At 39.4% G+C, this 14,972-nt stretch overlaps 2 protein-coding genes across 2 annotated transcripts in view; both read right to left on the minus strand.

Annotated features, from left to right (window-relative positions):
* Window positions 1-1,709: 1,709 nt before the first annotated feature.
* On the minus strand, window positions 1,710-10,877 carry LOC115585562 (protein-glutamine gamma-glutamyltransferase 2-like). The gene is made up of 15 exons (XM_030424017.1): window positions 10,748-10,877; window positions 10,229-10,414; window positions 9,888-10,121; window positions 9,493-9,611; window positions 9,258-9,386; window positions 7,902-8,070; window positions 7,503-7,632; window positions 7,259-7,362; window positions 6,545-6,633; window positions 5,301-5,454; window positions 4,834-4,922; window positions 4,067-4,250; window positions 3,785-3,945; window positions 3,099-3,235; window positions 1,710-2,851 (listed from the first exon to the last, which is right to left on the minus strand). The coding sequence occupies exons 1-15, from the start codon at window positions 10,755-10,757 to the stop codon at window positions 2,704-2,706; spliced, it is 2,043 nt and encodes a 680-aa protein (XP_030279877.1). The 5' UTR covers window positions 10,758-10,877; the 3' UTR covers window positions 1,710-2,703.
* A 2,091-nt stretch (window positions 10,878-12,968) lies between these two features.
* The window catches only part of LOC115585603 (uncharacterized), a 34,507-nt gene continuing 32,503 nt past the window's right edge, over window positions 12,969-14,972 (minus strand). Inside the window, exons 24-25 of the mRNA XM_030424095.1 lie at window positions 14,899-14,957; window positions 12,969-14,049 (exon numbers count right to left, since the gene is read on the minus strand). Coding sequence (XP_030279955.1) covers window positions 14,919-14,957 — 39 coding nt within the window. The 3' untranslated portion in view covers window positions 12,969-14,049; window positions 14,899-14,918. The remainder of the gene's footprint in view (window positions 14,050-14,898; window positions 14,958-14,972) is intronic.

Raw genomic sequence — 14,972 nt, forward strand, 5'->3', positions numbered from 1 at the left:
GGCCATCCTTCCTTGGATCACCCACGCACCTGAGGAATGCAGAGAAATGCATCGTTCTGTCTAAGGTAAGTGAGGGATGAACACTTAGCCTCCACTACATTCACTTTTGATTGCAGCTTTTACATCTGTGTTACCATGAATGCAACAACATGATCAGGGCTTTAGTGAAAACCCTCTTAGTAAAGTGTGCAAAACTTGCAGCACTGATCACCTGCATAGGCAGCAGCCGCAAGTAGCACTGGGGAGAAAATGGACAGATCCAGGATTTTTTTTTTTTTTCTTGAACATGTCGATATATATATATATTTTTTAGACATTTTCATTAACTTCTCAGGGATTCATGGATCTTGATTTTAAAAAATCTGTTGTGTTTAGGTGGCTGTTTTCTATGAGCGAGGACCATTTAATGCAGATCAAAGATTTGGTGAGCTTAAATTATAGTTATTACAAAATTTTGGTAAAGCAATTACGGTTGGTTTAAAATTCAGACACAGGGCTATTGAGTGTGACACTGGATTCTGCTGGACACCGTACACAACACACTCATTCCACCAGAGCAGCTCAGGTACGTTGTCATTTGGGACAACGTAAGTTTCCACTGGGCTGCTCTGGTTCGTAACTGGTTCACTGCCCACCCACGCTTTATAGTTGTTTATCTCCCTCCATATTCTCCTTTCCTCAATCCTATTGAGAGTTTTTTTTCTGCCTGGAGATGGAAAGTGTATGACTGAAATCCACAAATGTGTATACCCCTTCTCCAAGCTATGGAAGATGCATGTGGATATATAGCAGTTGGTGCTTTTCATGGCTGATTCACCATGCTAGGTGATATTTCTCTTGCTGCTTGGCCAGGGAAAACATGGCTTGTGATGTGGATGAGGTGCTGTGGCCGGACCGAAACAGAGGAGAGCATGCTGCACAGTTTTTTTTGTTGTTTTTTTTTTACTGTAACTGTGTACAGTAAATTCTTCTGTTGTTTTGTATGTAGACCGTATATTGTTGTATATGCAACTTTGTGTTGGTTGAGATGTACACTGTGTACATTGTTTTTGTGGGAAAAATAAAATATATCTGTTACCGTGTATTTGTGTGTATAAAAACAATATTCTCAAATATTTTACAACACACTTATGTATGTACTGACTGTAGTAAGTGTAACTGAACAAAAAAGGCCTAAGTCAATATGATGAATGAAGAAGAGGTGTTTTCCATTCATCATAGTGTTTTACACTGAGCACATCAGTGTTCAACTGGTTCTTATAAATGTCTATTCATTTGATGGTTTGTGTGTGTCATTTGAAAACAAAATACCATTTTGAGAAGAAATAACATTGATTTGAATGTAAAGTTTCATTTTGCAGGAGAATTGAGGGGTTTTGCCCATTGTGTGTGTGATTTTTGATTTGTGTGTAGAGTTCTGAGAGCATGAGGCATGCTTTCAGAAAATGTGTGTAAACAATCGAGAAAAAACTGTAATACTAATGAGTATCCAGAGACATCTTTACGATGTAAAGCTGTACACTAGCTCAGTGCTTCACATTCTCAGGTCATCACAAAGAGTAATAATACCCTAAGATAATAAAATGGAAGACATATCAGCTAGAAACCTGAATTATGTGACACCAGTGGTCCAGGAGACGGTGATACCAGAGTTTATTTTCACTCTGCAGGGACACAAAATCTCTCCACAAATAACCAACAACACCCAATTTTATTTTCCAAAATTTTATTTGCTTGGCAAATTGGATTTCTTTTCTTCACCACAAGTTTTTAAAAAAAGTTTCTAACAAAAGAGTTGAGGGAGTGTTGCTCCCTCACGCAAACAATTGCTTTGCTCATAGCTTTATTGTCACATTTAAATGGAACCAATCCAAATATGGATACACCTTTATAATTCATTATTAATCATTCCAGTAAAATAAATTAGTATTTGATTATCTTTATTCATTAGTATAGTATTATAGTCTATTACACGTAACCAAAGTGTTAGTGGATGTCGACTATTGTGTTCTGTAATTAAATTACTCAAGAAAAAAATGACTCTTATTCATAAATGTGTTTCTTATCTTATGGAATTGTATGATAGTAGAGTATATTCTATGATAATTTAAGGGTCGGTATATCAAGCAGATTTAAAAAAATAAAGTCTGAACCCTGTGATCTGTAGTCCAATTAAACAACTACAACTTCAGGACCCCTCCCACGCTCTGTCCCCAGTGTTTGAGTGGCTCCCCTGCAGGCCGCCGGCTCCGCTGCCCGGGCTGCAGAGCACAGAGGAGGAGAGCAACCTCTGTTCCCAAGGCTGCTCAGCTCCTAAACTCCCATCCACCCCTACACCCACCTCCTCCCCACCCTGGACAATACCAAAACAAACAATAAGTAACCTGTTGATCTTCACTGCATTTCCCACTTCCCCTCCCTCTCTATTGCCTCTTTCACATTTGCACATTTGCGCTAACTTGCTGCTGCCTCTAAATGCACAACCCAGCCTACCTCAATGCTACTTTGCACCTCATGTGAATACTGTAAATGTATTATTTAGTTGATTTAGTCTATTTTATTCGATCTGACTTGTTTTGTGTCTGTGTAACTAACATGCTGACTTGTGTACTTAACGTGATCCAAGTGCCTTTAATTAGCCCTGGGGACAAATAGAGTTTTTTGAATTGAATTTGAACTGAAAACAAAAACGTCTGTACTGGCTCATTTCTCCACGACAACATTGATGAAGCTCCTGATGTTTTTCAGTTTGTCGCTATCAAAGTTCACCAGCAGCTTGCTGGAGCCAACGCTGGTGGGAATGAAGCTAATGCTGGCCTTGGCTTCCTGTTTGGCTTCGACAGTTCCAATGCTGGAAGAATCATACACACAATAAAAAATAAGAAATCAGGAGGTTGACGTTTACTGTGTATCTCTTCATATGTATACAGCTTTCAGTAGGTGTGGCGTAAGCACTCAATATCACAATCAATTACAGTTAAAAACAGCATTTTGTACTTTTAACTGTAAATAATCTGTAACTGGGAATGGATTATTCAAGTTAAACTATAAAGTAGTAAAGAGAAGGAAGAGATACAGAGAGAAATCTGTTGATATACTTCTCTGTTATGGGTTTGCCGTCAGTGAGGCCGACCCCCTCGATGGTGAAGCTGCAGTCCCTCAGCCGCTCTGGAAGAGTGTTCAACAAGGTGAGCTGTGCTGTCACAGACCGCTTCACTTTGAGTTCTCCCACCAGCTGCAGAGAAGTGTTCACATAAGCATGTGTCATCATGTGACAGGTGTTGTCAATTATTTATATAATTAAACCAGGTACCATAATTAATGGCCAACCTGCTGAACTAACCTACACAGCTGCCTGCCTGATCATTTGTAACATTTCTACATTAGACCATCTTAAAAAAGTATTTTGTTAGACATGTTTTCAAGCTGTGTTCATAGTTTATCCAAAATATTGCCAACAGTGTTAAAACTCACAGAAATCCATAATCTAACTATCTATTTGGTCGCCTGGTGTTAAACCCCTGAACTCCTCTGGTTGCTACAACATTTGTTTTGATTGAGAGACCCCTGGTGGCAGAAAATACATCCTGTGCCTTCAACACAAAACAAACTATTTACAACAGAATTCTCTGTATACTCGTATGTCAACTGTGTATTGCACGGCGGTGATGCATGTAACATGAATATAATTCTTTGGAATAATATAAGTATGTTAAAAGTTAAAAAGTACAGACTTAAGTGTTCCCCAGGTCCACCACATCTTTCACCTGTCCATCATCCATACCTCGATCTCTATTTCTGGCTCGTCAAGCACAATGGTCTTCTCAGCCTTGAAGTAATCTCTGGTCTGCTTGTCTGTGGCGACGGCTGACAGTTGGATCAACCTATCAGAGGTGATCACTGGACCATAATGCTTATAGTCTATTCCCAGGGACACCCGACTTTCTGGCAAAAACAACATACATTACACATACTACTTAGGTTATTTAAGTATTACGATCCAATTCCAGCTCAATAGGAGTTTTGACAGATGTATGTGAGCTCTGATTACTTTGGCGCAACTAACCTTCTCCAGGGGCCACCTCCACTATGTCTGTAACAAATTCAATGCCCTGACCCCTTGTTGCGTTGTAGCCGACGGCTCTGGCCATGAACATTAAGGTGCAGGTCTTGGCCACCGTGCAGTTGTTGGTGAGGACAGCAGACACCTCAAAGTCCTTACCCACGATCATGTTATCAGCCAGTTTGATCTTAAATGAGAATTACAAGATGATTTATCTAATCGTGTTTATGGAACACACAATAATATAAATACATTATTATATTCTACATTTAAAATCATATGCAGCTAGTTTTGTAAGTATGTTAAAAAAGATGACTGTGTGATCTTTGGAAAAATAGAAGAATGTGGATATTTATTGAAATGACTCAGTACATGTGATGTGTCAAACATGAATGTGGTTCATATTACGCTGCATGCCAGATAGCAGTATTTGACAACCACATGTTTACTGTATGCCTGTCATAACAATCTTGGTTTTTGGTACTTGGGACCGTTGTTCCTCTTTCTGGCCACAGTTGCACACATTGGCATAATACTTGTGACGGTTTGACAAATTCTAAACATTTTCGTTTTGTACTGCTATGAAAACTCTCCCATCATTGTGCACAATGTCGGATCTCTTTTATAGCTTGCACTGAACCACCTCTGCAGGACCTCTATTAAGTTTCCTCAGAGTTTAAGCCATTAGAGTCATCACACTGTTTATGTATATGCATGTGTATGTATATGTACGTATATGTATATACATTTGCGTAAACAGTAACAAGCACCTTGAGACGAAGACTTGGCTCCTCTCCTTGCTGCTGTAGCTTGTTGTTGTGTTGAGCCTTCTCAAACACCTTCCTCTCCTCCTTTGAGCCTGAAAACCATCAGAATCGCAGATTAGTACAAAAGTCTTGTTGGAACTCCTCTGTCAAACACAGACGGTCTCCATCAAAACTACTATCATTGACATGGCTCCATGCAACAAGACTGCGTGTTTTACTCGCGGTGGTTGAGGTGAGCTGTGTCTATATTTACACAGTGAGAGAATGTTCACATGTACCGCATGTATGGGATGTGTCTGTGACAACATTAGAAATCACAGAGGTGCATAATGTAATGCCTGGACTGATTCAAAGCCACATATATTTTTAATTGGATGTTGTTGTAATCAATACGTTGAAGATTCAACTTGGATTTGTTTGAATGAGTTGGTGGTAAGGAGTCACGATTGTGTGTGTGCGCATGTGACTACCCTCTGGATACTTGTACTGGTGTGTGATATCCCATCTCTCGTCTGAGCCCACAGCTTTAGTGCTGATGGAGCGTCCAACAGAAGTAGTTGATCCAGCGAACTTGACAGTTTCTCCACTTGACCTCTGCACCAAGTCCACAACATCTGCATTAACCTGACTCCACACAGGATGTGAAAGATGAAATGATACTGATTACAAAGATGCTTCAGTCAGCAGTCAGTATGAAAAAAAGTGATGACAAATACTTTGACACCTCAGAGAAGAGACATTTCTATATACACATACACCTGAACTGATGGTGGGTTGGCTGAGGTAAAGTCCTGTCATTAGATGAAACCTAACTTGAACCCTCGTCGAAACCATGACCCCTGTAACAAATGCTGAGACAGCTCATCCTTTCACTCACATTACTTCAAGTCAAACACAAAACCTTAAGTTTTGAAATGAACTAGGAAAACCTTTTCCTACCTGTAATCTTTTCTTACGATGTTTTATTCTATTTTATTTATTTATTTATTTATTTTTAGCAAAAATTTAATCTTTGAGTTTCAGAAACAAAAAAACTCCTTAAAATGAAAAGTGGTTGATAATTATTTTTGATTGAAATCATTTCATTTTCAAGCTCCCAGCTCATTCGGAAAAATTTTTGTTTTTGAAACTCAAAGGTTCAAGTTGTTCTAAAAAAATAAATGATGTCAACAAAAGGCTAGACATTGGCTAAACTTTTATCTAACTTGAAAATTCAAATCAAAAGTTTGCATTTTAAAGCAACATTATGTAGAAGTTGGTATTTTGTGAGACCTGAGGTCCTGAGTGCAACACCACTGTGGTAAATCCTAATCTTAAATCTGTAACAGTTTGTCAGGTGTCATGTAGGTATTGTGTCATCACAATGTTAAGTGTTGAATCTCATATGTTGAGGCAAACATGTATGTAACGCTGTGATTCTTCCCTCTCACTGAAGGTACATAGTGCAGAAACAAGTGATAGACGGACGGAGTGGCTAAGACACCATTCACCCTATTACAAGACACTGGACCATGGAAATGATTTCAAAGGTAAAAAGTTACATAATGTTGCTTTAAACCTCAAAAATGTAGCGAAGACATTTGCCTAGAAATGATGAGTTTTCTCAACATTTTGTTTTTACAGAGATGAACTAGAAAAGTCCAGCTAAATGTACACTTCCCTGCGTCTCTTCAACGCAAAAATGCTACACTAAAAGATTTCAGCATTAACTCACCTCAGCAAAAATGAAGGGAGTGTCATACTTTTTGGTTAGCTCTCCTTCTCTGATGGCCTTCAGTGGGGCCGGTCCGCAACAGAAAACACCTGACGGCATCACACATGCAGAAATAGGTTAATTTTAGCAGGTTCAGGCGAACAGTGACTGGATTCAGGCATTGACAGTCATCCAAACAATACGATAAATAAGATACATTCTTATGCCAAAGGAGATAAGTAATATCTCACTACCAGAGAGAAAGGACAGGCCAGGTATTCTGAGAACCATTACTGTTGTTTCACAGTCATCTTAATACAAATACATGGAACAGACGCAAATATTCAACGGTAAAATACTTTAGTGAGTTATATTAATTGAATGTATGTTAGCAGCATTTGGCAACAAAAAAGGGATTTCCCAAACCACATTTGATACATGTAACAAGTAAAAGGTCTATGTAAATGCCAAATGAGCTGGTGCCCTCACAGAAAAGCAAACCATGGTTGTTTTTAGTCACAAGCTGTCACAAGTTTGGTCCAGGCCATACTCATACAACAAACATGTGATTCCAGTCAGAGGCCTAGTTCACGAGTTAGAATCATCTCTTATGAAGGATTTGTGTCTTCATTCTGTTACAGGTCTGCCAAGGCAACATGAAAACAGCACGTTCACAGCCTTACATGTGGGACTTGTAAGGCTGTGATGCTACAGATGGTACAAATCAAAGTTTACCGTCACTTCTCTCCTGTGGAGTTGGGTCACTGGTTTGCCATCCATCAAACTCTGACCCCAAATCAGGACGAGTCATCCAGCTGTCCACCCAAACATGGAAGTTCCTGGTAAAATGAGTCAAACGTAGGACAATAACATTATTATTCTGCGTCAATCAGTAAAAAATGTTTCTATTTATTCTATCATAGAGGAATAATGGAAGATAACAAAAAAGAAAGTGCACGTGTCACAACTGCACACTCACCAAACTGAATCACGAGAAATTTTTTCACCGTCCACATTATACACGTTTTCGATGATCAGGTTGGCGTCAGTATCGTGAGCCGATCCAAAGTTAGTAACCACTCGACATGGGATGCCCAGAGCACGGGACACTGGAGGAGGGACGAGAGCTGCACTTCATGACACCGACTAATTAAGACACATGCTCGAGATAGCGTCCATCATCAAAGAAAAACAAGAAGGACATTACATGAAAATGTCACGTTGGGTAGATAACTACAGATTAGATTCTAAATTTAGGGTTTTGATAAAAAATATAGGACATCCTGGAAGTGGGCTGGAGTATGAAACAGATGCAAAAAGAAATCAGTGCTGTTGCAGTGCTCTCATCTCCCTAACGAACTCCGCTCTGTGCTCTAACCTGTGCATGCAACGGCAGCAAAGACCCAACACTGGCCGTAGCGGACAGGCCCGCTTTCTGCCCACTGGCGCAAAATGTCCCCGCTGCCCATCCACCGTCCTGGATGAACCCCATCTGTAACCTCTCCCCAGTTTCCCACCAGCACGCCCCTGTCGTCGTTACTGTTGATCTGTGGACACAGACAAGAAAGGCAGATGGCAGAACCATGAATGTAATTTCCATTTACCTGACATACTAACATTATTTTTTTGTTATTTGTGTAAATTTGTATTATGACATTTTCACCTTGTAGTTACACTTAACACTGATATGTAACAATAACAGGAGGTTCCGTTCCGTTCCGTTTTCTTTTCTGCTTTTTCCGTGAGGGTCGCGGTGACAGGAGGTTATGTTTGAAATTAGTGTTTCATCATAATCATAAAATGTGTCTTTACCAAATAACATTAATATGTTCCATGAGGGATGAGTTAGTGAGAGAATGGGAATCAAAGGTATTTTGTCACATATGATTGTTGATGTTTTTTGAGTCGCTTTTCTAAGCTGCAAGTGTCTGAAAGGGTCTTTTGTGGGAATATCCCCTCAATAATTTTTTTGATTTGCCTCGAGATTTCTTCAGAACTAAACATTGTTCACATCACATCCTCCAGGCATCCATCAGCATTAAGAGACAGAGATGCCACAACATTATGAAATAAACAGAATAACTAGTTGAAAATATACTTATTGAGCAATCTGGGAGGTGAAGTCCAGCAAATACCAAAGCTTTGACTATAAAAAAAATATCTGAAATATGTTCACAAAAAGGAGACACTTGTTTTCTTTAAAATGTGATCACAGCACACAATACTCTTAACATTAGAAGAGTGAGTATATAACCAGTACATCCATTTAGGGAGAGGGTAAAACATGAGCGAATCCTCAGTATATTAAACAACCTAAATATAGTGCATGATCCTGTCGTGGTTATCAACGTTTTCTTGGATACACCTGGCTCAGATTTATTGTGCGGTGACAGCTACTGCTCAGTAGAAATAACCCTGGAATTCCCATAAGCTATTTTAACTTGTAGCAGGAAAAACATGGTGACAAACTTTAATTTACTATAGTTATCTTTGTAACCTGCCTAAAACTGAACTGCATCTTCCTGCCACAAAAGTTGCCGGGAGACAAGAGAAAGCCTGGAAAGAATGAGAGAGGACTTCCTGCAGAGCAATATAATACAAAGGACCCGACAGAGAGGTTTCTGTTGCACCACGGTAATCTCTGCCTGCGCAGCCAAGATAATCGCTTTTCACAGGCTTCTTGAATGGCATCTATGGGGTCTCAACTCGCTCTAAAGGCTGAACACAGACCTACCATGGCACTAATCACCCTGGTCACGTATATGGGATTCCTCCTGGCAGAGCAGTCCTTGTCAGCATCAGCCGCGAACTTGGGGTTGGCATCCAGGATGGTCAGACAGATATCCAGGATACTTGGATCAAACTGCAGACAGAAAAACAAAGAGATGAGAGAGGAGGAAATCAGCTGCTCTCGTCAGTCTCGGTGAAGACGCCATTAATTCTGTGTAGTTTTCTGAACTTTTACGTACCTGTCCAAAGTTCCAGCACAACCCTTTGATTCGTTTATGTGTTCCTCTGTAGACCTGCCCATGTTGTGCTAGAACGTACTCCTGCTTCTTCGTGTTACTCTTCATGTAAACGGCATCACCTGAGAGTCAGAACGGAGGGAGCACCAACACATCAAGAGGGGCATAACTGCAACCTTCATAACCTCTCCAATCTGACAACATTTTATGGTTAATGACTGCTCTGCTCTTTGGATTATCATGTTTTTTTTTACTTGCATCTATTTGTGCAAATGATTAAAAACAATGATCATTAAAAAGAAACCAAATACCAGCAGCAGCCTGTGCAGCTCAGTGAGACATGAATAAAGCATTTTAATAGATGTTGGAGGAAAAAAAAAAGAACTGTCTGTACTCACTGGGGCACCAAGCATTAAAAAGAAGGATGAACTCTCCTAAACTGGTCGTCTGCCCCTCCTGGTCCAGAGTCAGAGAGTAGCGCCCGATGGGGGCGTTGGGTGAGGAGCTGATAGATACAGACAGAGTGTTTCCAGAAGGATCATGAGTGGCAGATGCACTCCACTCCGTGTCCACTGTGGACTCATGTAGACCAAAGGAAACCTTAGTGTCTGATCCTTTCCTGGGTAGGGGACCTTTAGAGACAGAGATAGAAAGGGATATTAAGAGGAACACAGCCCCTTACAAATATTTCTTTCTCACACTCTCATAAACATGCACGCCTTACAAACAGGAAGCGTACCAGTTTCGACAGTGAACGTGAACCCTGCTGCCTCCGGTTTGAACTCCCCGCTGCCAGGCTTGAGATGTAAAATGATGTTAAAGGGCTGTCCCCTTCTCACAATCAAGCGCTCCTCTCCATACAGCTCTGTATGATGGCTGCTGCTGTTGCTCTTAATGTCCAGATCACAGCGCACAAAGTCGAAGACTGTGCAGAGATGAAAACATAGATCAGTTAAAAATTCAATAAACATCAATAGACTTTGCGGTAGGCATGAAAATGTCACTCGTTAACCCGATAGTTTAATCAGAATTTGATCATATTTCTTCACAGGTAATAAATCCTTCATCCGAGCAGATTAAGTCTTCTTCTATATATTCTAGATCTGGCGTATCTGATGTCAGCCACCATTCCTGCAAGTCTCATTTCACACTTCAAGACTCTCAGTCTGAGCCTCATTCAAAACTGTAGAAAACACTCTCCACTTCTCAAACCTCTGTCCCACAATATGTGACAGAAAGAGTTTTTCTTCATTCTTACCTTGACTCATGTCTGCAGTGTAGTAGTCCCTGAACTTCTGTGAGGAGAGAGTAAAACTTCAGCTGAAGCCTCTGCCTACTGGTTAACAACTGTGACCTGCTATGTCTGCTGGGGGATATTTGTAGCATGTGAAACCAGACGCCCCCATGTGTCTATTGGTCGGTAATTCTGTTTTTAGTCCAGAAGGGCAAATGGTCTTACAGCTCTCTTCCTTTGACTTGACCATGGCCTTAAAAAGCTATTGTGAAATACTTTTGTTGTAAAACAAAAAAAATTCAACTCAATCAGCATAAAATGAGACCACAGCAAATGTGTAATGTACAGTTTTACACATTTTTTTTTTCAACTGTGTGTATTGCATAATATCACTATGACATCAACAACATCAACAAAACATTGCTTTGAACTCTTGTCAAAAATGTGTGAGGAGTGTTTCTCTCCTTGACCTTACAGTTGAATGTTTGAGCTTCACTGTGTAAAAAGATGTCTGTGCAGATGCTGTTTACACATCCAGTGATGAATGTGTAAATCTTCTCTGTGCTCACTGAAAATCTGACTTTAGAGATAGCCCTTTAAACGTGACTTGTGACATCAGAAATATTTTAGGACGCCATTCCTTGTCTAATATCAAGCATACACAGTTGTCAAGCCACCGTGCACAAACACGGAGGTCGGACTTTACAGTGAAGTAGGAGACATCTTGTGTCCAGCAGTTATGCAATAAATTGCATATTCATATATTTTTGACTTTTTAAGAGGGGAGAATATACCTGTATTATTTTCTGCAAAAACCAAGTGGGACACACATTTAAAAAGAATGTAGTCTATAACTCAGTACATGAGCTGAGGGGAGGTCTGTGTAACACAAAGTTAAAGGTGTTATTGATAACATTCAGCCAAATGTAGCATTCCATCTCTCCTCTTCCATTGCATCCCTGCCACAACACCCCTGGTCTTTGAATCACCTGCACCCTCAGGTTTTTTTGCGTCAAACCGGCAACTACTAAGAGTGCCAACCTGATGAAACACAGACACCACATGATACAAACAGCGTTATACTATTTGCCAACAAATCTTGCTAGAAGCTGGAACAAACCACCAGAATTGTTATGCAATAAATAAATAAAACCAACAACAAAAATGCTTTTTCATGAGTCATTTATTTATCATTTAGCTGCAACATTCTGTGTATTTATGTGTGATTCAACATTAACAAAATGTTATAATTCAAAATGAATCAAAATTGATAAATACACTTTGTAATGCAAAACAGTAAATTAAACATCATACAGTCAACATTTTTATACAACTTAACCTCTTTTTTCAAGGCGGTAAATCAGCCTATTTGACACATTTCTGCAGGTCAGCAGGATTCGACTTTCACTTTGGTTTTTTTGAGTGACTGAGGGAAGTTGTAAATAGGTTGTGAAACCACAGCTTGACTGTGCATTCTTCTGCAGGTTCATTAGCTGCACACAGTGCAGTGAAGACTTCTGCAAGGAGTTTTCGTCTGTGGGAGTGTTGTATCTGTATATTAAGGAAGTGAAACATCACCACAGTCTGTCGCCACATCCTCTTGTTTCTGCAATCCGTCTGGTCACTCCTTACAGATACCACAGTGTTCGGAGGAAAGGAACCATTCAAAGAAACAGAAAAAACAACCGCACTGACCCCACATATGACAAAGTAAATACAAGTTGTAGAATGAATTATAACATAAACAAAAGAAAAAGCAAGAAAGCAATTTTAAAAAAGTGACAGAAAGCCACAAACTTGTATCTGCCATTTGATTAAAAGTTAGTGGCTTAAAATAAAACAATCAAATGTTTACATTATGACCTCAGGTTTTCAAGATCCTGTCATGATTTGTAATAAGTTACAGATCTTTCAAAGCAATGAGACTTCATCGTTCACTTGTTCAGAAAACAAAAAGGTACATTAAAATGACATTAAATAAACTGAAAAATACTTGTCTGTGATGGTCACTGTCATGAAAGTGAAGCTGGAACATTGATGAGCATGGAACCATTAATGGACCCTGAATAACAGTGAGTGGTTTGTGCCTGTAAGCTTGTAGTCATACACTGTGACTGTTAGCATGCAGTTGTGTGATTATGTAGCCTTTCGAGATTTTCTCTCTTTCCATTAAATGCACATGAGAAAACACATACTATAAGTGGTCTGTCCCCTCCGATAAATTATTAAATACAGGACTACTGTAAGAATATCAGACAGTAGTTTTATTACAAATTTTTTTTTTAAAAAAAGAAAGAAATAAGAAACCCTTAAAGTTCGTGAGAAAAAGAAATATATTAAAATGTATTTACTGCACCATCAAATTATTTTACTTTTCCATATCTGTACCACAAGTATCCTCATTCTCCATCTATGGTCATCAAGTTTGAGTTTGAGTCTTCAGCTGCTGGGCGTGTGGCCAGTGGATAGTCTGGAGTTCTGAACTGCATCTTGAACTACTTGTGATTGTGATCTTATAACACAAACACTGGAGTCCAACTGTCATGGGAATAATAAACAATAGCTTTTCTCAAGTAATGCTTTCGGTGTTTGGACATGAAAAGGAGCATTAAACACAGAGCAACACATTTTTAATTTGTCACTGGACTGAAGTGTTTGCTCTCAAACATAGATGCTGGTCCTGGCGTAGCTGTTCACTGCAATGATGATAATAATTACAACCTTTTCTTCTTTGATCCCTGATCCCTGAAATGTATCCCTTGACGACATAGACTAACATATCGATCTGTCTATTGTAGATGCCACAAATACTTGCTATCCATTACAAAATATATGAACAAATACTTGAATACATGAAAGTCAGTTACCCATATGAAAAGACACGGTTAGTTTGTTGAGTAGAGTCAGAGTTGAAACAGGCTCTTTTTGAGAGGATGAGTGGCTTCTCTCAGTATAGTTTCAGCTGCTTCATTTAGTTGTCATTTCATTGGAGCTGTAGGAGCTGATGTTCAGTTCTTCAAAATAAAACATGGTTGGGGGTGAAGAGGATTCTCTTGGGGCAAAGGACTAAGACACATATTCTGTAAAAAACACCCCACATAGTTTTAAAATACAGTATGACCGAACCGCACCACCCATGTGGAAGTTACTTCGTCTTCATTGCATGGGTGCTATGACTTAAGACAACCACACACCAAACCTCAGTTTCTTCTGCAAGACAGAGCTGCCTTGTGACTGCAATACCACACAAAATAACTTCTTTCACACGATAATCCATCCGTCTGCAGGATGACCAGAAGACTGAACAGCTTCAATGTGCGTGTGATCTGCAATAATATTAAGGCACAAATTAAAGCTAGATTTTGTCCATATAAAAATCTAAATATTGAAGTCAGTGCAACAGATAATAGAAGTATTCAAATAACTAGGAGTGTCTGTCATAACAGAGAAATTGGACATGGGAGTTATTACGAAGACGAAGCACTTAACATCGACACTTCACGTTTACCTATTTACACACACAATCATACACTGATGGCACTGGCAGAGGCCGCCATGCCGACTTTGGATGGGAAGCACTGTATAGCTCCTGATGACAAAGTGCCCCATGCTAGCTGAGTATTTCCATGCTCAGTTTATAGGCTCAGGTATTCACACATCCACCTACAAACACATTGGGCGCAATCAGGGGTTCAGTATCTTACCCAAGGGCACTTTGATGTGCATACAGACGCTGCCATAGTTGTCCAAAATACATACAATACATGTCAACTGTATCTCTTGTCTGTTGAAAACATCTCATGCTTTACAGCTACTGGGAAGAGAGCTTTGACTGTGGTAATCTTAGATGAAGAAACAGCATCATCCTCAACTCAGTTCTGCTGTTTTGAATTCACAGGGTTGTGTTACCACTAATCTACATTAAATACATATCTTCCAACCTGCCGTCAGATTATCTGAGACGGCTGCTATTATACAAAACATTTTTTTTTTCTATTTTTCTAAAAAATTAAGAAACTGACTACAACTTGATTTAATCAAAATGTAACATTGAAGCATTTAACTGTCTATCCTGTTTTTTAAATTATTTTCAAGGAAAACTCTAAAAAGTTAAGATTAGAAAATCCCCCTTGTATCCTCAGTTTAACGGCATTTTGATTTAATAACATTCTCACCTCCTGTAGAGAATCCGGAGTTAAACTTCTGTTGATTTCCCGATCATCATGTCATCACTCTGCAATGCAAGATA

The sequence above is a fragment of the Sparus aurata genome, chromosome 7 (genome assembly GCF_900880675.1).
Source record: "Sparus aurata chromosome 7, fSpaAur1.1, whole genome shotgun sequence".
Taxonomy (NCBI): Eukaryota; Metazoa; Chordata; class Actinopteri; order Spariformes; family Sparidae; genus Sparus; species Sparus aurata.